At 35.6% G+C, this 24093-nt stretch overlaps 2 protein-coding genes across 3 annotated transcripts; both read left to right on the top strand.

The window, feature by feature from the left end:
• Positions 1 to 8575: 8575 nt before the first annotated feature.
• Positions 8576 to 11329, top strand: LOC115967432 (pentatricopeptide repeat-containing protein At1g74630). 2 transcript variants are annotated; one of them, XM_031086525.1, is made up of 2 exons: positions 8576 to 10762; positions 10942 to 11329. In XM_031086525.1, exon 1 carries the CDS (start codon positions 8655 to 8657, stop codon positions 10602 to 10604), a length of 1950 nt encoding a protein of 649 aa, XP_030942385.1. In that variant the 5' UTR covers positions 8576 to 8654; the 3' UTR covers positions 10605 to 10762; positions 10942 to 11329. The 2 variants fall into 2 exon arrangements, with proteins under 2 accessions (XP_030942385.1, XP_030942384.1); XM_031086524.1 differs by having other exon boundaries at positions 8576 to 10798.
• A 6264-nt stretch (positions 11330 to 17593) lies between these two features.
• LOC115966219 (pentatricopeptide repeat-containing protein At5g18390, mitochondrial) lies at positions 17594 to 19169 on the top strand. Its single transcript, XM_031085465.1, has one exon. The coding sequence runs from the start codon at positions 17608 to 17610 to the stop codon at positions 19042 to 19044; it is 1437 nt and encodes a 478-aa protein (XP_030941325.1). The 5' UTR covers positions 17594 to 17607; the 3' UTR covers positions 19045 to 19169.
• The last annotated feature ends 4924 nt before the right edge of the window (positions 19170 to 24093 follow it).

Here is a 24093-nt window from a genome sequence, read left to right as displayed (position 1 = left end):
GATATTTTCTTACCATTGTGGATGACCATAGTAGATGTACTTGGGTGTTTTTAATAAAACACAAGTCTAATACTCAGTTTTTAATTCAATCCTTTTTTAATATGGTTGTTACTCAATTTCAATTAACTATCAAAGTCGTTAGATCTGACAATGGAACTAAATTTGCTTTGGACCTTTCTATGTTTCCAAAGGAGTTGTTCATCAACTATCTTGTGTGGAAACCCCACAACAAATTCAATAGTAGAAAAAAACGTCAACATCTCCTTAGTGTAGCTAGAACACTTAGGGGCTATTTGGATTTGTTGTTTTCCATCACCCATAACTCTGTTTCCATCACCCGTAACTCAAATTTGGTTGATCCCATAACTGTTTGGTTTGTTTGGATTTGTTTTTAATTTTTGTTTCTACCACTCAATTCTCTGATTTTTGAGTAATGAGTTATGGAAACTGAAAAGACATTTTAGGTGTTTTCAAGTTATGGAAACTGAGTTTCCATGCCATTTTGGTAAATAAACACAAACTGTGGGACCCACTAGTCTTGTCAAGTTAGATTTTTCCTCTCACTCCCACTAGTCACTCTCATTTTTCTTTTTCTTTTTTTCTTCTCCACTTTTCTTTCTTTTTGTCTCTCTTCTTTCTCTGTTCTTCTTTAGAGCAAAATCTTCAGAGCAAAATCTGACCCACATCGAAAGACAAAAGAATATTAGCCTTCCCCATCCATGGCCTCTCTTCTTCGATCTGCCTGCCGTTCTTTGTCCTTCACCCTTCCCATGCCGACCCATCTGACGAACAACATCTCAACGCCACTCAACCTCGGGTTGTGTGAATTCCGACGACGACACGGCCAGTCTGGAATGGTGGTTGTGGTTTCAGTTTCTCTGTGGGTTCGGTTTCTATAATTGTGAATTCAAAGCATCCAATTTCTAATTATAATACAACTGGACTATCCCTTTAACCCTTCTTTATTGTTTTCAAGTTCAATTAACATGTGATGCTTTTAGGTAATGAGTTTTGTTGAATTTGTTTTAAATGAATAATGTTGAGCTATAAGATAAAATCTGGTTTGTGAATGTCATTGATCATACTTGTGCACCTTCAATATATTTCTTCAGACACTAAAAATTGGGGTTTGTGTTTAATGGGCCAAATTTATTGACTACCCAATATCTTTGAAAGAAGAAAGAAAGTTGTTTTCATGACAGAGTAAGGATGTTGATGACGGAGTAAGGACGCTGAGGGAGAGGTGTTGTGGGCTTGGTTTCAATGAGGACAAGGAGAAATGGAGAAGAAATGTGATGGTAAAGTGAGGTTTCAACTATTGAGTGGAGTTAATAGGGCCGGGTAGGGGGGTTAGGTGCACAGGTGTGGTCAGAGTGTGTGGGTCCCATTTTTTTAGCTTTTTTGGTTGAAAACATAATTGAGTGTTGGGTGCCAAACGGGCTGAGTGAGACATTTCCTCATTATTGGGCGATAGAAAGTGAGTTATAGAGTGATGAGTGATGGGTGATGAAAACTGAGTGATGAGTGATGAGTGACCCTTTTTTTTGAACCAAACAGCCCCTTAGCTTTCAAGCCAACTTACCTTTGAAAGTCTGGGGTGATTGCATCCTGACGCTAACAACTACTTATCTTATAAATGAAATCCCTAGCCCTTCACTGCATAACCTTACATATTTCGCCATGTTTTTAATAGAGGTACGTTACGAAACTTTAACTGAGCTAACCTCAAGTGAGTAAAGTGTCAAATATCAAACCATAGGTAGGAAACTTAAATTTTGACCAAACCACAGGCGGGTAAATTATAATTTGCCCAATAAACTAATAGCCACGTTGGAAATTTGCTTTTATTACTACTTAAACACCTTCCTAGTTCAACTCTTAAATACTTAGGATTAGTGGCACTACTAAAACTAAAAAGTTTGGTGGGTCAGGTTCTAAACTTGAAAGGATGAAACCTATCAATTATACTCAAATATTTTCTATTAAACCCAATTTGACCAGTAACCTAGTTAACCCCAATAATTTTTTTTTTCTTTTATGGAAATTTTATGGAAACTAGCCTCTGAGCACATGCTCACGCACATACTCAGAGGCTCTTCTATTTTTTGGGTAAGGGTTAATTTAGAGCATTTATTATAATTTAGGATTACTACATTTTCTAATCACAAAAAAACCTAGGGGTGTGATAAGTATTATGTGTGGTGAAATAATTTTTCATCACACCCCTAAGTTTTTTTTGTGATAGGAAAATGTAGTAATCCCAAATTATAATAATAAATGCTCTAAATTAACCCTTACCTAAAAAATAGAAGAGCCTCTGAACTCAAAGGCTAGTATTTTTTTTTTTTTTTTAAAGAATTTGAATTTTTTTAGTAGTTGTTATCTGAGAGTTTTGTTAAATACTTGAAAGTAGGGTAAATTTGAATGTGCTTTCTTTTTTTTTTTTTTTTTTTAATAGAAGTTGAATGTGGGTTTGAATGTGGTATTGAAATTTTTGGATTCCTTTTGGATATGATTGATTTCTACTTTTTAGTATTTTTTTTTCTCCAATAAAAAAAAAAAAAAAAAAAAAAAAAAAAAAAAAAACCAACAGAGATGAGATTAAGGGAAACCGGTTATTGAAAAAATTAAAAAAAAAAAAGAAAAAAAGCTAAGCCTTGATAAAGAAAAAAGAGAAAAAAATTTGAAGAAAGAAAAAGTGAAAATGGGAGTAATGCTTGGAGTTAAATGCAATAAAAATGCATAATACTCATAAACCTCTAGTGTGTGTGTGTGTGTTTTTTTTTTTTTTTTTTTTTTTTTTTTGTGTGTGATTAGAAAATGTAATAATCCCAAATTATAATTGATGCAAATAATTAAATTTTACCCAAAAAATAAAAGAGCCTTTGAACACATGACATTCAACTATTTATAACCGTCAAATACTGTGCCCCTCTATTTCTTGTATTCTTTTCTTTTCACGTGTCAATTTTCTTTTATTATTTTTTTAAGAAACAATTTTCTTTTATATATGATTAGCCAATAAAAAGGCTACTCATGATAATTTAATCTTTTAGTGTAAACACTACATTAATCTAAATTGTTATTTAATGACTTAGATGAGATTCCTCAAGAGGAATATGATATTTAACTAAATTTTTAAGTACCTAAATAAATTTGGATTAAAATCATTATAAGCTTTTTACAATCATATCATCATCCATTTTGAAATGAATAGATCAACATTTAATTTTTTTTTTTTTTTTTTACTGCAACCATTTCGATATTTATTTAAATTATTGATAATACAACAAAATCCACCATTTTGAATAGTCTATCATCGATGGAGTTTGTCCTAAGAAGTGTGAGAATCCTACTCCAAAACTTTCTTTCATATGTGTCTCTCTATAAATGAATATATTGCCAATGATACTCCATTTGCTATTGAAGTACGTTCCATTATCGATACTTTGGGCAGTTCTTTGGTTCTCTGTTTAGAATAAATTAAAAGAGAGGTACTCATCCTAGTTGCATCAACCACAATCTATAGTTTCCTCAAAACTCCAAATCCAAATCCAAGCTTTATAACTCCATTGACATTATTGAATCCTTTATTCACAAACAACAAACTTTAACTCCCATTCTCATTCTTGGTACATGTTTCTTGGTTCTTCTTGTGCATTCTACAAATAAAGGGTATGCCAATTCCTTTTAGATTTCATCAGGTTCTTTTCATTTCAAGACTCTTTATTCTTGCCCAACTGCCATTGAAAACTCTGGCACTTTTTTGGATGGCACGTTTGTGTCAAGTGAACTAATATCAACAAATAATTCACCTTTGCCAAATAACAAACTCTTTTTTTTTTTATTGTTGTTACATCCAAGTTGCATTAGTTTAGTACTTGACTACTTGGGTTCCCGTTGAACACAAAAGAGATAAGCCTATAATTAGAATGCAAAATTTTTATGCAAAATTTTAATGAAATTTTCTACTAAGAATTTAAGAACATACCTTCAATGAATTGTTTGGGTCTTAAATTCCTTTGCATTTACTTCAACTCCACCCTTTCTTCCCTATACGGAAAATAGAGAATCAACTTTGTTAGAAAATAGTTGCAAAATGCAAAGTTAAATGAGAAAGAACAAAAAATGTACCAACTGCTCGTGTGAGGATTCAATCAATGAATTTTCTGGCTCTTAAAGTTTCTTAAACTCCTTTGCATTTACTTCAACTTCACCATCTCATCACTATACAGAAAATAGAGAATCAATTGTGTTAGAATATAATTGCAAAATACAAAGTAAAATGAGAAGGAAAAAAAAAGCCCAACCTTTCATATGATGAATTTGTAAGCAATTGCTATATACGTAAAGTTTGAAAGAGAAAATGATACTGCGGAAGCTATCTTTAAAGATAAAATTATAAAATTGTGGAGGAAACTGCTTCTAAATAATAGGCAAACTTTTAGGAATAAAAATACCTAAAACGTTTTTTTTTTTTTTAAAAAAAATGTAAAACCATGTTGGTCAGTAGGCTATTAGTGGAAGATTCTAAAATCCTAAAATTTAGGATTTATTTTGCTTGAAATTGTAAAAAAAAAAAAAAAAAAAAAAAATTGTGGTTCTATTTTGTAGGTAATGTTTTAGTAAAAGTTAGAAGTGTATTTTTAACGGACTATCATTTAGTTTTGTGACTTTCTCTCTACTTAAACCTAGGGAATAGGGGTATTTTGGAATTAAAAAAAAATTCGGTCCAAATATGAACAACTCTTTAAATAATAGTATAGATAATTTAGCAAAAAAAAAAAGAAAAAAAAAAGAAAAAAAAAAAGGAAAAAAAAGACACGATGTAGTTTTGATCTATTTCAAAGACGTACTAAAGCTTTCCCGCTCAATTTCTAAAGATTGGGCTCTCATTTGTTATCTCTAGCTCTCTCCTCTCTTCTGTCTTCTTTGACACACTCTCTGTGCTCCGTCTTCTCCGATTCGTATCTCTGTGCTGTGTCTTCTCCGATACGTATCTCTGTGCTTCGTCGTATCTTTGTGCTCTATTCATGGCGGGAAAGCATTTCAAGGAGAGAAAGGAGGAGTGCAAGAAATCCTGACACCAAAAAATTATCCATTGCTTCTGATGTGCGAAGGATTTCCAGACTGTTAGTGAGATGAGTACACAAAACCGGAATACGCATCGTGATGATAGTAGACTTTGTAAAGTTTGTGGCACCGTCTTCAAACGGAAGCGCGAGCTTGAAATGCACCGGGAAATCCATAGTGCAAAAGCTTCTTCATCCACCACCACCACCACTATCAGCAACCATGGTACGTAGGTTTTCATTTTTTTTCTTTTTCCGTTTTACTCTCCATTCTTTTTGTGTATTGAATTGTTATTTCTGATCAGGTAATGATTTGGGTGAAGAATTTTATGACGGATGATGCCATTGTAATTCCTTTGGAGCAGAGGTATTTTTTTTCCCCTTCAATTTCTTTGAATTTAATTTAATTCCGGTTTTGGGGCTGAAATTAAGGTTTTGTAAAATTGTTGAATTTTGATAGCTAATCTTCTCAATAATTGTTACAGTCTGTTTGGTTGCTGGAAAACGAAGGGAAAGAGTGGGAAATGATTAATTAGGTTACTTTAGTGTCTTATTTTTTTTTCAGTTTCAAATTCAATTGGACATTGGAATCTCGTACCTTGGTGTGTTGCTTGCAGCCACTGATTCTGTTGGTGGATTAAAAAATAGTGTAGTTGAGAAATAGGATTGCAGACACATTCTTAGAAACTGCTATGAATTTTAGAATGCATTTTTAAAAAGTTAAAAGTTAATTTTAGATAATCATCCATAAGTACTTTTGGGATTTGTATTAAAATTATGATGATTTTTGAGTTTGTTAAACCTTGGGAGCTTTAATTCATTCTACATAAGTGACTTGAGTCGAGGTACATCGAACACGTATAAGAGTAAGAGAATATACTTATAGAAAGGGATAGGTTTGATGCTGAGCCTTGCCCCACCTTTTGTGATAGTCTTTTAGCCATTCCTCTGTTCTTCCAAGTTCTTTTCTCAAATTGAAAAGTTCAAAGCTCAGAATGGCAGACTTTCAGGCCTGAGACACCAACTTTAGCTTCAAATAATTAATCCTAGGATGTCTAGTAAGAATTTGAATAGATTTCTCATCAAGAAGACTGAGAATCAACGTTGAATTCTCCTCACAAAAGCTTGAATGACAACCTTTGCCTCTTGCAAAAGTCACTTTGTGAAACCTCATATAGAAAAATCAAAGTACAAGGCTATGGATTCATTTGGGTGGGTGAGAGAAGCTAAAGCCACAACTGAAGTTGGGCAGAAGCCAAATTACAATGGTAATGCTGAAGATAAGAAGGAGGCTTCTGCACCAACTTCAGTTTTGGCTTTAGCTTCTCTCACTACAATGGTAATGCTGAAGATAAGAAGGAGGTTTATGCATCATAGTTGAATTTCTAAGCGGTATTGAATCTGGTTGAGGTTCAAGCGGAGTAGGTTGAGGATGAATGAGGTCAAGTTGGATGAGATCAGGGAATTCATCAGGGGGTACTATAATAGTAGCAAAATCCAAAGAAGGAGAAAATTTTGCAGAAGGTAATGGAGAAGTATTTGGAGTAATTTACTGAGGAGGGAAAATGAAGTGAGGAGAGCTGGAGAGGAAGAAGAAATAGGCTGTGAACCTGGTTTGGATAACAACTATTTAAAATGAAAAACATTTTCTTGACAAACTACGTCTCTGGGATAAAAAACAAGTTTTAGTAACCAAATCATACAATTTATATCCCTTGGTTCCAAAAGGATAACCAATTAAGATACATGCCTTAGCTCTAGGGTCAAATTTGGATCTATATTTGAAGGTAGAGGCATAGCATAGACATCCAAATACTTTAAGGTGGGAATAGGAAGGTGGATAACCTATTAGGGTGGGCATAGGAAGTTGGATGACCTAATAGTTTCTAAAATGGACTAAGGTTATGCAGTAAAGGACTAGGGATTCTATTTATAAGAAAAGTAGTTGTTAGCGTTAGGATGCAATCACCCCAGACTTTCAACGGTAAGTTGGCCTGAAACCTAAGTGCTCTAGCTACACTAAGGAGATGTTGACGTTTTCTTTCAACTATTGAATTTCATTGTGGGGTTTCCACACAAGATAGTTGATGAACAACTCCTTTGGAAACATAGAAAGGTCCAAAGCAAATTTAGGTTCATTGTCAGATCTAATGACTTTGATGGTTGATTGAAATTAACAATCATATTAAAAAAGGATTGAATTAAAAATTGATTATCAGAATTGTGTTAGTACATCTATATGGTCATCGACTATGGTAAGAAAATATCTAGAGCCATTTAAAGAAGGAGTGGAATATGGACCCCAAATATCAACATGAATCAGATCAAAATTGGGAACAGAAACATGAGTAGATGAAGTGAATGGTAGTCTTTTTTGTTTAGCAAGAGGGCATACAGAACAAGTAGAAAGGTTTTTATTATCATTGAAACAAGAAATCTCAGGTACAATGGATTTCAACAAAGCTAACCTTTGTGAAGATGGATGGCCTAATCTGCAATGCCACAATTAGATTCATCAGCATCAAAAGTCTTATTACAAGAACTGATAGAAAATTCATGCGAACAAGTAGCAAGTTTGGAAAGAACAACAGAAATAGACTCTGGCAAAATCATTGAAGATGTATCTTGCAAAGTATAAAGACCTCCTTACTTTCTACCCAACCTATACATCCTCCAAAGCTATAAGTTCTGGATAAAACAGTAATTGGAAAGAAAGATACAACACAAAGGACTTTGGGTTAGCTTACTTATAACGGGGTCTGAAAGCAAAACCCATAAAATAATTTCAGAGACAATCACAAAGAATTGGCAATGGAAGCAAGGGCAGTTCTTACTTTTTTCAAGATTGGGTTTTGCATATTATCAAAAACAAAAACAATAAAAAGATTTTGTTTTGCAATTGGGTTTTTTTTTTGGTCGATGTTATTTGTTTCTTCAAACTGATGGGTTAGGGTGCTTCATAGACATTTGGAGGTTTGGATCCATTGATTTTCATTTGGAGGCTTTGTGGTTTTCCTTAATTTTTAATTGATGGAATGTGGGTCCTTGTAATCCAACCCTTTCTATTGGTTTTGATCAAGTGGGCAGGGAAGTTCATGTAGATATGATTGTTGAAATCTTTCTTTTTTCATATAATTGAAATCTGGATATATTGGATTTTTGGCAATGGTTGTGTGTTGTTCTTGGTTGGCAGTGGTCGTGGATTATGCTATTGATCAGTTTGTGGTGTTTTTTTAGTAGTGAGATATATTATTTTATTATGATATTTATATTTTTTTATTGTATTGAAAGCTAAAATAAATCTTGTGGCGTTTTTTTAGTAGTGAGATATATTATTTTATTATGATATTTATATTTTTTTATTGTATTAAAAGCTAAAATAAATCTAATGCTATCGGACATTTTGTAAAATAAATAGATAAAATAAATAAAATAGCTTTTTGAGATTCAAATAGCTAAAAAAAAATAGTTCAATGCTGCGGATGCTCGCTAGCAACCCATGAACTATTTTATAAAATATTTATTGAAAATACATAGATGGATGGATATAGACATATATCAAATCAAACAAAATGAAGCAAAATGAAGAAGAGCACGGCCACAGTCTCATTCACAGAACAGCTCTGCCTTTCTCTGTTACACAAGTGCAAGACTCTCAAAACCGTGAAGCAAATCCATGCCATTACGTGCAAGACAGGCCTCGACACCGATCGCATAGTAGCCGGGAAGCTCCTCCTCAATTGTGCTGTTTCAATATCCGATGCACTTGACTACGCTCGCCGACTCTTCCATCACTTCCCAGACCCAGATGTTTTCATGTACAACACTATCATCAGAGGCTTCGCTGAATCCGATAACTCCCGGAATTCTCTGGTTGCATTCGTCGAAATGCGTAGAAGAGCATGTGTTTTGGATAGCTTCTCTTTTGCGTTTGTGCTTAAAGGGGCGGCCAATTATGGGTGTTTGAGAGGTGGGGTTCAGTTGCATTGTGATGCTATGAGGCATGGCCTAAATACCCATCTTTTTGTTGCGACGACTCTTGTGAGTATGTATGCAGAATGTGGGTGTGTGAGTTCTGCACGGAAGGTGTTTGAGGAAATGTCTGAACCAAATGTTGTGGCTTGGAATGCGGTGCTTACTGCGTGTTTTAGATGTGGGGATGTAAAGGGTTCAGAGGAAATGTTTGATAGGATGCCGATTAGGAATTTGACGTCGTGGAATGTCATGCTTGCTGGGTACATTAAAGCAGGTGAGCTTGAGCTGGCTAAGGAGGTGTTCTTAGAGATGCCTGTGAAAGATGATGTTTCTTGGAGTAGTATGATTGCTGGGTTTGCTCAAAATGGTTGTTTTGATGAGGCATTTGGGTTTTTCAGGAAATTGTTATGGGTGGGAATGAGACCAAATGAGGTGAGCTTGACAGGGGTTCTATCGGCTTGTGCTCAGGCTGGGGCGTTTGAGTTTGGAAAGATTTTACAAGGGTTCCTGGAGAAAGCTGGATTTCTTTGGATGATTTCAGTGAATAATGCACTCATGGATACATATTGTAAGTGTGGGAACGTGAGCATGGCTCGATTGGTCTTTGAGCGAATGCCGGAAAATAAAAGCATTGTTTCTTGGACAACAATGATAGCAGGACTTGCAATGCATGGTAATGGAGAAGAAGCAATACAGCTTTTCTATGATATGGAAGCATCTGGAATTAGGCCTGATGGGGTCACCTTTATTTCTATATTATATGCTTGCAGTCATGCTGGTCTAATTGAACAAGGCTGTAAATATTTTTCTAAGATGAAAGATGTATATGGCATAGAACCAGTGATTGAGCATTATGGTTGTATGGTTGATCTATATGGTCGAGCCGGTAAGTTGCAGAAGGCCTATGATTTTGTTTGTCAAATGCCAATTTCACCAACTGCTATTATTTGGCGGACTCTTCTTGGGGCTTGTAGCATTCATGGTAATGTCAAGTTGGGAGAGCAAGTGAAGGAAAGGCTTTCTGAACTTGAACCCAGCGATTCTGGCGACCATGTTCTTTTGTCAAATATTTATGCTATAGCAGGGAAATGGAAAGATGTTGCCACAGTAAGAAGATCAATGACTGACCAGAAGATCAAGAAAACTCCTGGTTGGAGCATGATTGAAGTTGACAAGATCATGTATACTTTTGTGGCGGGTGGAAAACAGGACAAGATTACGGAAGAGGCCTATGAAAAATTAAGGGAGATAACCTCAAAGCTTAGGATTGAAGGAGGTTACGTTCCAGAGGTTGGGAGTGTTTTGCATGACATAGAAGAGGAAGAAAAGGAAGATTCAGTGTTTAGGCATAGTGAGAAGCTTGCTTTAGCTTTTGGAATGGCAAGATTATGTGAGGAAAGGGTTATAAGAATAGTGAAGAATTTGAGGGTGTGCAGGGACTGCCATGCAGTGATGAAGCTGATCTCTAGAGTCTATAGATTGGAAATTTTGGTGAGAGATAGAAGTCGCTTCCATTCTTTCAAAGATGGCTCTTGTTCATGCAGAGACTACTGGTAAGTTACGACTGGAAGATTTCCAGAAGGATATGTCTTGCACATTGAGGAAAACAATTGAATCAATGTCCGCCTAGGATTAAGCCAACTCTCGGATCCAAAAATATTGAAAAAGAAGAAAGAACCGAGAAAGAGATATTGAGCAAGAAGGCGACGATGAAGGTCTGAAGAAGAAGCCAGCAAAATATTTGTCTAAAGGTTTTTCTTTCTTGATATCTGGTTGGGCCTAATAATGTTTAGGCTTTAGGGTGGTCAAATTTGATTTGATTTTATTATTTTTTTTAAGGGTAGAAAAATCATAAAATTTTAAGTATGTTATGTATAAATTATTTTTTTTCCAGGTCAGGGTGGGCCTAAGAGTCGAGTTTATAGCAGCAATGGTGGGAAATAGGTGTTGAGTTTGAGATTGTGGTGGCCCAATGTGTAGTGCAATTCTTGTCTGTGATTGGCCTACAAGATGTTTAAGAAGGGAGTGCAGGCTGGTTCTGGAACGAACTACAATGGCGGAAGACCTTTGGGTTTGGCAATGGGGCATCTTGATGAAGTATTGATGGGTTGTTACTTGTTAGAGAGTGAAGTGTCAGTTATGCCTGAAGCTGTGTGACAAGGCTGCTATAACATTGGTTCAACATGCTATTAAGGAAGATTGTCGTGGGGTTTTGCTAGAGGAATGACCTGATTTTATTCTCATCATCCTAACCTAGGAAATACCTTCTAAATTGCCTATTTTCTATACGACAAAAAGGTCACAACAAACACATTAATGCAAAACATACATCATTACTAGAAACATTTTGTCAACCTACAAACCTTTTTCCCCGCATGGTTTTGAAGCTTCGTATCAGATTAGGATCAGGTGCAATGTCCTAAACACTCAGTGCAGTTGCCCCCTCTCGGCTGACAAATTTTTTTTACCACTTTCACTTTTTAAATGTTTTTTCACTTTATTTATTCAATGTAACCATATCATAGATATCAGGTGCCCACGAATATAGAGTCAAAAGAGATGGAGTTTGAAGGGAAGGAGGATTTTCTTGGGAGCTCAAGAGATGGAATGGATAGGGCCTCACCTCATCCGCGTATCTCATACTCCTAAAACATCTCTTTTATTTCATATTTCATTTAAGATTGAAAGTTACTTTTTTCGATTCTCTATCTCAGCCATTGAGAGCTATTACATTAGGTGTAATGCTCACCTGATCTCAATCCCTTCATATAAAACTTAGCATTTTTCGGTGTTAGAAAAATTTCAGTACAGAAAGAATTTGAGTGATGAGAAACATGCAATTACATAATGTTACAAATTACCACATGATTCCTTTGGTTATTATTATTTAAAAAAAGACTAAGGGAATCAAGTATATTGCACATGCGTTTTGCTTCACACCATTTTAGGTAAAATTTGCTACTCGTTCTACCATAGCTACGTTAGATTGATGCACAGATTTTGGGAATATAGAAAAAATTTGGAATGTCTTCCAATAATTCCTACATGTCCATATGAAAAGCATCAAATTGTACTGAAGGTGAATTCCATCTGAAGTGCTTTTGGACCTGATCCACAAAGAATTGAAACTTTGGAAGATTTTTTAGCAATCCTTTGTCTGAAACATTTCTAGGAGAATATTGCCGGGGAACATTTTTCAAATTTGACTTTCTTATTAAGCTGTGAGCAATGAAATGACCCGACATTCATATTAAGAGTGATGCTGAGCTTGGGAATACTGTAGAATTTACTATACAAAGCTTATAATCTAGTGTCACTAATCATTAAAAATAAATTCAAATACTCATTTATTAGGTGGTTAAATCTATACTAATCATATTCATTATCACATCAGTTTATAAGTTTTATATAGTAAAATTTGTAACAATTTTAACATATTCCTTCATATTAATTATCTTTTCAATTATAGACTTTCTTGTGTTAGAAACAAAATTTAATTACTTACTAGAGAAACACAATATGCTGGGATTAAGAAAACAAAAATATTAAATGAAGCACATAGTTGTTTAGATACCAAAGCATGATGCCATTTCAATGTGGGTAAGGTAAAAGTAGAAATATTTTTTTTTACCTTAAATAAGTTGTAATGCAATTGGGTGACTTCAGGGCAGCCTGATGCATTTGGGGGCTTAAGGCGAAAACTGATTATCTTGTTTTAGATGCAAAATTACTACTAATTAACATAAACCACGTAGAATTTTTTCTTACTTTAGAAAGTTTATAGACATAAAAAATTTGACAAAACATTTCATACTTGTTGATGTGACAGATTGATAGTAGTAAGTAAAAGAGTGATGTTAATGGTAGATCTAGATAAGAACTAGTAAAAGTTTGCTAACTCAATTATTGTGAAAAAAGTTGTGAACTTTTTTGTGTGTTTTTCCCTGGTTTTTTTTTTTTTTTTTTTTTTTTTGAGAAGTGCAACATTCACAATATTTTTCACAACAAATACTAGGTGTTAAGTTGTTTTTTGTTTTCTAATTGAACCCACCACTATAATTATTTTTTTGCTATTAATAATAGGTTATAACAACCAGCTATATAGAATTTGTTGTAAAAGTGTTGTAAAAAATGTTATGGCTTTTTTTGCTTGTTTTTTGTTTGATAAAAAAATATTATTTTATTTATTAGTTATAAATAACTTTATTGGTTAAAGTTTGGGGCATTTTTTTTTACTTGAGGCCTTAGGCTACCTCATCAATTCCATCTAGTATTCAGCTGGCACGAGTGACTTTCCTCAGTCAGAAGCAAAATTTAATACCTTTCTAGAGAAACCCGATATGCTGGGATAAAAATTATTAAGAAGACAAATGATAAATGAAGCACATAGTTATCAAGACACTAGAGTATGGTGCCTTTTCAATGTGGGTATAAGGTAGAAGTCGAAATATATTAAGTTGTGATGCAATTGGGTGAAATTATCAACTTTTATGTCTTTAACTTTAACAGTGAAAGATGGCCAAAATTCTGCATTAAAGTCAATCAAGGCAAGAATCCCAGCCTTGTAAAGGCCTAAGGGGTTAATGGCCAAAAGAAATTCAACCCCAAGAAAAATACACTCCAAATTTCCACTATAATCTTCACTGTTTTAGCATTACCAATAGTTGGGTCCATTACTAAATAACCCCTTAATGCTGCTACTCTGCTAGGCATGATCCCAACATATTCTGGATTTCAAACTAATATTTTTGTATTTGCATGTTTTTTTTGTGACTTATTTTCTTTTTGAGAATCAACACCCAGTGGGTTTATTTATTAAGTTGGAAAATCTTCAACAACATAATATAAAATGTTTGATGGAACATCCTTTGTCCAAACTTACAAAGGAAAAGAAAAACTAGCTCCCTTATTAAGGTATATGCAACATTGTTACCTTGCCTTTTAGTATGGGAGAGAGAAGGTTCTCAAAGAACCCGCTATAGACAAGAAGTCTTTAACTAAGTGACCAGCTAGTGCAAGAGCCAAGTCCCTCATAGACAAAGCTTTTATCACACCTGCAGCATCGCTTTCAAAAATAACACGTTGAAAACCAAGCTCCACTGCAAACACAGCAGCTCTTCTTGCTGCCACCATTTCCAGTATTTCCACCAATGAAGGAAGGGCAATTTTCTCAGATAATGCTGCCATGACTTCCCCATTTTCATTTTGGATAACAATACCGACTCCTGCTTCTCCAGAATCAGCAAAAACTGCACCATCAGGGCTGGGGGCTTCCATCTAGTTGGGACTGGCTTCGGTTTTGGACCATGAGTAGGGAGTTTCTGCTAGAACTCGAACAGCAATATAGAAGCTGATTCAAAGACCTTATGAATGGGCAAACTCTGCTCATTACATCTTAATTTATTTCTCTGAAACCACACAGACCAAGCCACCATTGCAAACTCATCTAGTCTAGCCGATTCCTTTAGGATAACACTCACCAAGTCAGAAACTGATCTCAGTTGAGGATACCGACTTCGGAGCCATGGAAATTTCGGTAACCACACAGAATTAAGGGCTTCACAACTCCGAAGGGCATGGAAAGAATCCCCAGGGGCAATCTGACATTCACTGCATAACGAGTTATCTAACACTTTCTTTTCTGCAAACTTACTTTTGTGGGTAGGCCCCCTCACTATTTTCTAGCTCACATAGCATTTGATAACACGTTTTCACTAAATACACGCTCGAATTACATCTTGGCCAAATAATACAATCCTCTTGCCGTGACATGCATAATGGAATGCCCATAATCCTCTGAGCCTCAAGGGAAGAAATAAGGACTCAACTAGATGGTGATTCCAGCCACCTGTATCCGAATCAATCAGCTGAGAAACTGTCCATTCTCCGGCCATGTCCACCTGTGGAGAAATAATTTTTTGTGACATTGATATATTCAAATTTTCTCTTTATTAAATTTTGTATAATTTAAGTTTCTTAGTGACCACTCTAAAAAAATTCCTAGAACCGCCACTAACTGTAGGCTGCACTTCTATTCATCGTTAGTCACTGTATGCTAATGACTCTATGCTCTGAATTGATTATGTTTTTGACAATATTCACTGCTTCGTCCCTGTTATAGAGAATTTGGTTTCTCAAATTCTAGATTGTTTCCAATGTGATGGCCATTTCAAGGTAGCATGGTCAGCACTATTTTTATAAGATATAAACCATCTTGATAATATCAGGATTGTTGGTGATGTTTAAGTGTTAGTTCTCAAACTCCAACTACTCCTAAACCATATGGCTCTGGCCACTATGCAATGAGAGAAGATGTCTATTATTGTTTCTCTGGCCTCATTACAAAAGGAACAAATACTATCAGCATTCAGCAAGTTACATTCTTTGATTTAGGTTATCTTTTGCGGTCAAGAGAATGGACCCATTTCTCCATAGCAAAATCTTTACTCTTTCATGTAACCTCAACTTCCATAGTTTTTCCCCAAAACATCATTATTTGCATTGTCTAATTGTTTCTTGGCTCACTCTATAAGCCGATTTGACATAGAAACATTCTTTTGGATCTTTAAACCACACTAGTTTGTCCTACCTTGGCATTAAAGGAATTGAGATTCTCTTGATAGCCTCAATAGACTCCGTATCAAAGAGATCCATCAAGTTGTCTTCTTTCCAATTATGGGTTCTTGGGTTGATGTGGCTCGACACCATTAAAGATTTTACCGCAATTGAGTCATCCTTTGGTATTGGTTTCAAACCATCCATTGAAGGGACCCAAGAATCCATTCCTACATCTATTGAAATGCCATCCCCCACCATGTAACAGACACCTTTGACAACTTCCCTTTTTGCATTCCCAATTGCTTTTCATATAGGTGATATTGACTTAGCAAGACCTCTTCTGAGTCAATGATGTCTAACTTTATGCTTGATTCTCAACAACATCATACACAAGCTATCCCTTTGGATGCTACCATCCAGGTCAATATTTCAATTAAGACAGTATTAAAGCCTATTGTTTTTCTTAAGCCAAGACCCCAACCTTCTTTGGTAGATATAATTTATTCTAGGACTTTCAGGCTAAGTTCCTGCCATCAGAGCTTTTTGGATTCCAAAAAAACCTTCTCATTAGAGTATCATGGTAGTTGCATACCTTTCAAGGGACTTCAAAGGTGGACATGGTGAATTTGAGAAAGGCTTGAACCGCTTACTTGATTATAGTGCATCTTCCTGCCTAAGACAGGCACCTTTTTTTTTTTGTTTTTTTGATAGGACAGGGCCGACAGGCAATTGTTTCTCCAGCTTGTCAATCTTGCCTCTAGCTTTTCATGGAGAAACTTGAAGTCTTGAGTTTTGGCTTTGTGGTGACCAATATGGCATCTTTCTGGACTATTCATTTGTATGATTTGCCTCATTGCTCTAACTGTTGGTTGCTGTGTGGATTTGGAGAAGATCATTTTAGATATGTTCCTATTTAACCTTTAGCTAAACCGGCCACATTATTTCTCACTGCATTCATTTATTTGCCTACCCCTTTTTTTTTAATGAATAACTCTTCTAAATGTCTTATGTCAAAATACCTCTTATTGTGTGTATTAAAAATACTTACTATTCTCTAAAAAAAAAAAAAAAAACCCTCTTGCTACAATATGAACAGGTAAGAGTAAGGAGATATGGATGGGTCCTCTTGGTCGAGACCATTAGTAGATTAAGATCCCCCAATCTTTCCACCATGGTCCATTAATGAGAATTGCAAAGGAAACAGAGGAAACACACACTGATGATGTCCAGTCCGCAAACCTGTCATTAAACCCAAAATTTCCCACTACAAGACAACCCTCGGAACATTTACATCTACAAATTTTTTTTTTTGTCTAGTTTAGCATAAAAATCTACTTTTTATTTTTATTTTACATACTCACTTTTTATAACACCCCACATTAAATTATCTATTTTATACCATATTTTATTAAAATATCAATTTTTCTTGATTTTATTAATTGTTTCTCTTTCTTCACACATAACAACCACCATCCACTCTCTTTCTTCATGCTCAAGAATAAACAATTAAATGTAAAATGAATAATATCAGTATAAATTTAAACGGTTATAGTGGCCAAAATGGCACAATAGCACTGTTTACTGAAATATATATCAATCTACCACTATTTTGAAAATATATAGGGATCTATCACTTTTTGGGTACTCGAGTTCCATGGAAAAATTTTCCTGCAAATTTGAAGGGTATTTTTTCAAAGAACTCGAATTCATGGAACTCAAGTATCATGAAAAACTCGAGTAACTAAAAAGTGGTAAATCTATACATATTTCTAAAACAGTGATAGATTGATATATATTTTAGTAAATAGTGGTATTTGGCCATTTTGACCAGTTATAATAGCAAACTTGGAAATTTACATAATTTATATGAATTGATGTAAGTTATTTTTAGGGTAAATTGTGTTAATTTTATTTTTTATTTTTTTGTGAAGCTCCAATTTTATAGCCATTATTTAGCTTAGCTCACTCATCTCAGTTCGAGACCCCCCCAAAAAAAAATCAAATGCTCCTTCAGTCCACAAAGCTCAAACTCACCCAACTCTTTATCCTCTACAAAACAAACACACCCAATACCAAAATCAAAACCCAAACTCTTCCACTCATCCTCTCTTTCTCAAGAACCCTCACCACCGCCACCAATGAATCGCCTAATAAAAACGACGCCGTCTCAAACAACGACCAGTACTTCGCCGCAATCCACCACGTCTCAAACATCGTCCGCCGCGACTTCTACCTTGAGCGAACCCTCAACAAGCTCTCCCTCCGCGTCACCTCCGAGCTCGTCTTCCGCGTCCTCCGCGCCTGCTCCTCCTCCGCCACCGAGTCCCACCGCTTCTTCAACTGGGCCTTAACTCAGCCCAACTACCACCCCACCTCTCTCGAGTTCGAAGAACTCATCAAATCCCTCGCTCGCGCTCGCAAGTTCCAAACCATGTGGGACCTCGTCCACCGCTTCAACAAATCCCAATCCCACTCCTTCTCCCTCTCCCCCGAAACGGTGTCGTACTTGATCGAACAGTACGGCAAGCACGGCCTCATAGACCAAGCCGTCGAGATCTTCAACAAATCACACAAAACCCTAAACTGTCCACAAACTATTGAAATCCACAACTCCCTTCTCTTCTCTCTCTGCGAAGCGAAGCTCTTCCATGCCGCCTACGCCTTAATCCGCCGCATGGTTCGGAAAAACCTCGCCCCGAACAAGCGAACCTACGCCGTCCTCGTCAATGCCTGGTGCTCCGCCGGGAAATTGAGAGAAGCGCAAGACTTTCTCGAGGAAATGAGCCGAAAAGGCCTCAATCCGCCGGTCCGCGGCCGCGATCTCCTCATGGAAGGCCTGTTAAACGCCGGCCATCTCGAGGCAGCCAAGGATATGGCGAGAAAGATGGCGAAACAGGGCTTCGTGCCCGACCTCGAAACCTTTAATTCGTTAATCGAATCAATCTCCAAGTCTAACGACGAAGAGGTCGAATTTTGCGTTAGTCTTTTCAATTCAGTGTGTAAATTAGGCCTTTCACCGGATATTAATACGTATAAGATTTTGATTCCGGCGGTGTCGAAGGCGGGGATGGTGGATGAGGCGTTTAGGTTGCTGAATGATTCGATTGAGAAAGGGCATAAGCCGTTTCCGAGCTTGTATGCGCCTTTGATAAAGGCAATGTGTAGGAGGGGACAGTTTGATGATGCGTTTTGTTTCTTTAGCGAGATGAAGGTGAAGGGGCACGCCCCGAATAGGCCGGTGTATACCATGTTGATAACAATGTGTGGGAGGGGAGGGAAGTTTGTGGAGGCAGCTAATTATTTGGTGGAAATGACTGAGTTTGGTTTGACGCCGATTTCGCGGTGTTTTGATATGGTTACTGATGGGTTGAAGAATTGTGGGAAGCATGATCTTGCTCGGAGGATCGAGCAGTTGGAAGTTAATATTCGGGGCATCTGATGTACATGTATTATTGATTCTAGGCTTGGCTTAGTGCTTATTGATTCAGTAGATGTTAGTTTGATAAATTCTTTTTTTTTAAAGCTATTTGCATACATGAATGGTGGTTGAATATTCAGTGTTTAGCCGTTTTTACAAGGATTTTTTTTTTTGTTCCCTTTGTGGGTTCCTTGTAAAAGTTAATTTCTTCAATGAATTTGCTCTATGTTACTAGAAAGTTTTATTTTTGTGCATGAAATGATACTCTAGCTTGCCTTTTGTCATTTCTCCAATTTGAGCTTTAGCCTTTAAGTTTATGTATCCGCTTGACGGGAGGTTGATTTTAGGCTACAGGATGTGTTTTCGTGGCAAATGAATTTAACACTCTTGACATGATATACTTGATCCAACTGTGGGATGCATGAGGGCTAGCTTGAAGTTTGACATCGAAGGTTGTAATTTCTTTTTCAAAAATCACTGTTTGATATAATTGAGGCTGAAATAAGTATAACTCTAGTAAGTAATGCTGCAAATGCAGTTTGATGCTTGTTTATGATCTGCTACGCATTTAGTCTTGGTGATATGAAGTTCTTTTTCTTCTCATTATTGCCATACACAAGTAGTTCCAACTTTTAGTTTCATTTTACACTACAGTGGAAAGTATACCTCTCTCTCTCTATTAAAAAAAATTGTTATGGCTGTTTTGTTCAAATTTGTCATCTATTTTGTGCTTTGCCTTTTTTTTTTTTTTTTGGTAATAAATTAATATGAGTCAGTTTTTCTAGACCAGAATTCTAAGGTCAATGGCACTAGATGTTTTAATGTCTGCAAGAGTTGTCAGAGTGGCTAGGTTACTTTGAATAGTCCAAAGCATTCACTTCTGGAATAATCTGAACTAACCATGCCAAGGAGTTCTGCATCTCTGTCCAATTGCTACATAGATACAAATATTAAAAGAAGAAGAAGAAGATATTGTATTAATGAATTGGAAAAAGGGAAGAGCAAAAAAATGCTTTTGCATTATTTCTTTGTGAAAGTGAATACTATATCTGTTTTCCAGATCAAGATAGTCTGTCCCTCAAACAGGGGCTAGCTGAAGTAGTATACTCAAATGAACTCACAACAAAGTATCAACTGTAATGGCTTCCATGCACGAGGAGCACGTTTAAAGTTCACTTTGGAGTATGTGTGAAAGACATTGAAGGCTATATTCCTTTTTCAGAAATCACTATTTGCCATACACTAGTAGCTCCAACTTATAGTTTCAGTTTACACTACAGTGGAAAGTATACCTCTCTTGCTCTCTAAAAAAAAAGATGTGATGGCTGTTCTATTTAAATTTGTTATCTATTTTGTGCATTGCCCTTATTTTTTTTAAGTAATAAATTAATATGATCAGTTTTTGTAGACCAGACTTTATGACAGTAGATGACTTAGTTAATGCAGGAGTGGCCAGAGTGGCTAGGTTACTTTGAATACTCCAAAATATTCACTTCTGAAATAATATGAAGTGTGCCAAGGAATTCTGCATCTCTGTCCAGTTGCTGGACTTGCTTCATAGATACAAATAGCTAAAGAAGAAGATATTAGAGGTATTAATGAATTGGTAAAAGAGAAGTTACAAAAAAAAAAAAAAAAAAGAAGAAGAAGAAGAAAGATTGATAATAATAAATAAATAAATAAATAAAAATCTGTAAGCATTATTTCTTTTAGAAAGTGAATATCTGTTTTTCAGATCAAAATAGTCTGTCCCTCAAATTGGGCTAGCTGAACTAGTATACTAAAATAAACTCACGACAGAATATCAATGGTAAAGACTTCCATGCACTTTGAGTGGATGAACCTAAACAATATGCTCACAATGAAGTGCATGTTATACATGTTGCCCAGTAAGTTTAAAAACAATACTTTGCTTTTATGTAAAAAATAAAACAGAAGAAGTTTAAAAACAATACTAATGTTGTGACCTGAAGAACTGCTTTTTGAAATCTGATTCACAAGGCTTGGTGTCTTGTCACTCGTATTTATGCCAAGGAGTTGACATGTATTTATGTCTCTTTTATATTACAGTCTCTATGTTTTGTGTTAAGAATGTGTTAATGATCTTAGCTGGTTAGTGGATCGCTTTTTTATGTGACTACAGGATAAGTGCTAGCTGTTAGACCTTTTATCATCCGACTTTTGAGAGTTCTTGCAGATTACAGAGCTACTTATACTAAATTTGATGCATGCTAGATGGCAAAGAGGCTAATGCAAGTTGCAAATGCAGAAGGCCTTCAAGTTTAAAACATTTGGTATTCATGTCTAAGGGAACACAAGTGCTCCGCCTGCTCTCCTCCAATATTTCACAAACAGGAAAAAAAATTTTGGGGGGGGAATGACACTGTGACAGTGGGGATGGTAGTCTATTAGTATTCTGTTGAAACTTAATTCACTGGTTAGTAAAGGAGATGAGGGTAGAAAGTTTTTTCAAATTGAATCAAAAACTTTTGAAATTGTCTGATGAGAAGAATGGGGACATACTTTTGGACTTACGTTTTATAGAACAGGGCAAGGTTTTATGTGAAATTTGTTATTTGGGAAGGAGGGAGCAACCTGGCTTCAGTCAGCTCTCATGAATTTGATTGATTGAACCAGGATCAGAGCTTTCTGAGAAGCATTAGAGAGACTAGCAGAACTTTATTGATTCAGAAAGGTCAAAATGAAGAGGGATAATTTATGTGTCAATTTGTAGGAGGCAATACTTGGGGAACGCAGATAATACCAAAATGGCGGAATTACAAGGAATGGAAAGGTTTCAGCCGAACACAACAATTTGTTGGTTCTCGAATTTAGAACACAACCTAATACTTTGTTTGGCTTCTTGAACGCCTAAGCCCAACGGAAACCAGAACCAAAAGACCATTTGTTCACCTGAAACTGTAAGTTAAACCACAGTTGCCGAACTTGGGGTCAGGGGAGGTTTGTACTTCGGACTTCCCTTGGGCTCCACTTTCAAGGCAAAAACAATATGCAATATGGATTTCATTTTGGAAAAAATGGAGTCGTACTGGTTGGCAGGGACATTATCTTTGGAGGTAGAGGTGCTGTAATTTTCATGATTTCTTATGAAATATGATTCGCAACAGTTGGTGTCCTGTCACTTGTGAATTCAAAACATTAGAGTCTCTCTAATCCTCCTATGCATTTGTTGTTATTTTCTATCCCAGTAAGTGTAGCTCATCATATCGATGAGTTGCAACATGATTTCTTATGGGGTGCTGTAGGTGATGAGTTTGAGTTTCACTTTGTCAATTGGACTAAAATTTGTGAACCTACGCAGTGTGGAGGGTTGGGCATTAGAAATCTGCTAACTTTTAATCAAGCTCTTTTGGGGAAATGGCTTTGATGGTTTGCTATGGAACGAGAAGCCTTATGGCAAAGCATGCTGGAGAAGAATTATGGTTGTATATGGGATACATGGGCCTAACCAGACAATGGCCTGATGGTGCTTGTTTGTGGAAATACATTAGGAGAGGATGGGATAATTCTCTCCATTTATCACACGTGAGGCATGGGCAAAATTTTGGCATGACATATATATGGTGCTGAGATCAGAGTCTTAAGGAGACTTTTCCAGAATTGTATCAATAAACTTGCGATAAAGAAGCCTCTGTGGTGGATAATTTGAAGTTTATCGACTTTGTTAGAGATGTGCAAGATCCTCTCCAGCAAGGGGAAGCCTCCATGGCAGTGTTTCCATATTAATAGAAGACATATATGAATGGTTCTTATAAGTGATTGTGTAGAGGTATTTAAATTGGCAAGTGCTGCCTCCAAAGTCCTATATGAATGTTTTTTTTCGTTACAAATGAGCTAGTAAAGAGGGGACGGGAGCAACAATGCATTTTTAGAGACTATAATGATTGTCTAACTTTTGTTTACAAAAATTATGCACGTAACACTCTTTGCTAGTGCCCTATGGACAATGATTGTAAGTAAAAGAAAAAAGTACACGAGGACTTTCCAAAAGGTCTTCTAGTCCTATTATATGTACCCATCTCTCTGTGGGTCCTGTGTACTGTTCATAGGACCCACAAATACCTTTATTCAGCAACTTTTTCTTTAAAATTGAGTCTCACGGTACTATTCACACATTTAAAAATTATTTTACTATAGTGTTTTCAGTTTTTAGTTTTCAATAATAAGCAGTATCCAAACAGACCCTAACTAAGGAGAAGGGGAGGGTGTTAATTAATTTATTGTTATTAGTGTTTCTAAATGTAATTGTTATGCACTCGTTGTCAATATGGCATTACTTTTTCTTTTCTTTTTTGAGGGGGAATATGACATTACTTGGGTATATTGTAAATACATATTGTATCATTCAGATTCTAAATCCTAAATATGTGTAAGGACAAAGTTTGGCTTCAAACATATTTGGAGCTAATGGCTCTAACACCCACTAAAAAAATTAACACAGTTATATATTTTGAAAATCTAACCTTTAAATTGCATGTTCTTTATATTCTTAACTCGCGTGTTAAATTTTGTTCCAATTCGATATTATTTACTATTCGATCCATAATTTTTATTTTTTATTTTTTATGTATAATCTTATATTACAAAAACTTGAAATTTAAACATTTGTCGATAGCATAGACATTGATTTTTGATTTTTTGGAAATTTTTGCAAGTAAGAAGGATATGAGAAGAAAATGTAATCTAATGGTGGATTTATTATAATTATCCAATAAAAAAAATATTAAGTTGTTGGAACCATTATTACAAACAAGTTTAGAGCCAAACTAGTTTGACAAATTTTGTAATAACTAGTTTAGCAAATTTTGGCTAAAAACATTGTTGTAGCCGAAGGCTACAACTTCACTCAATATCTATGTTTATGGATCATATAGTAAATAACATTTGATTGACAAAAAATTTGACATGTGTGTTAAAAGTATAAAGAACATGTAATTTAACTGTTAGATTTTCAAAATATATAACGATATTAATTTTTAAAAAGGAAGTTGTAAGTTTAAGTAACAATCAAGTGTCCTAAATAGTTTAGATTGGCAGAGTTTTTTTTTT

This window comes from Quercus lobata, chromosome 11 (assembly GCF_001633185.2).
Source record: "Quercus lobata isolate SW786 chromosome 11, ValleyOak3.0 Primary Assembly, whole genome shotgun sequence".
Lineage (NCBI taxonomy): Eukaryota > Viridiplantae > Streptophyta > Magnoliopsida > Fagales > Fagaceae > Quercus > Quercus lobata.
Note: the sequence above shows the minus strand (reverse complement) of the source record. Positions and strands in the feature narration are given on the sequence as shown.

Bases quoted from the DNA above. Each gene is read 5' to 3' on its own strand.
- LOC115966219 (XM_031085465.1), top strand. From the start codon at position 17,608: ATGCTCCTTCAGTCCACAAAGCTCAAACTCACCCAACTCTTTATCCTC.
- LOC115967432 (XM_031086525.1), top strand. From the start codon at position 8,655: ATGAAGAAGAGCACGGCCACAGTCTCATTCACAGAACAGCTCTGCCTT.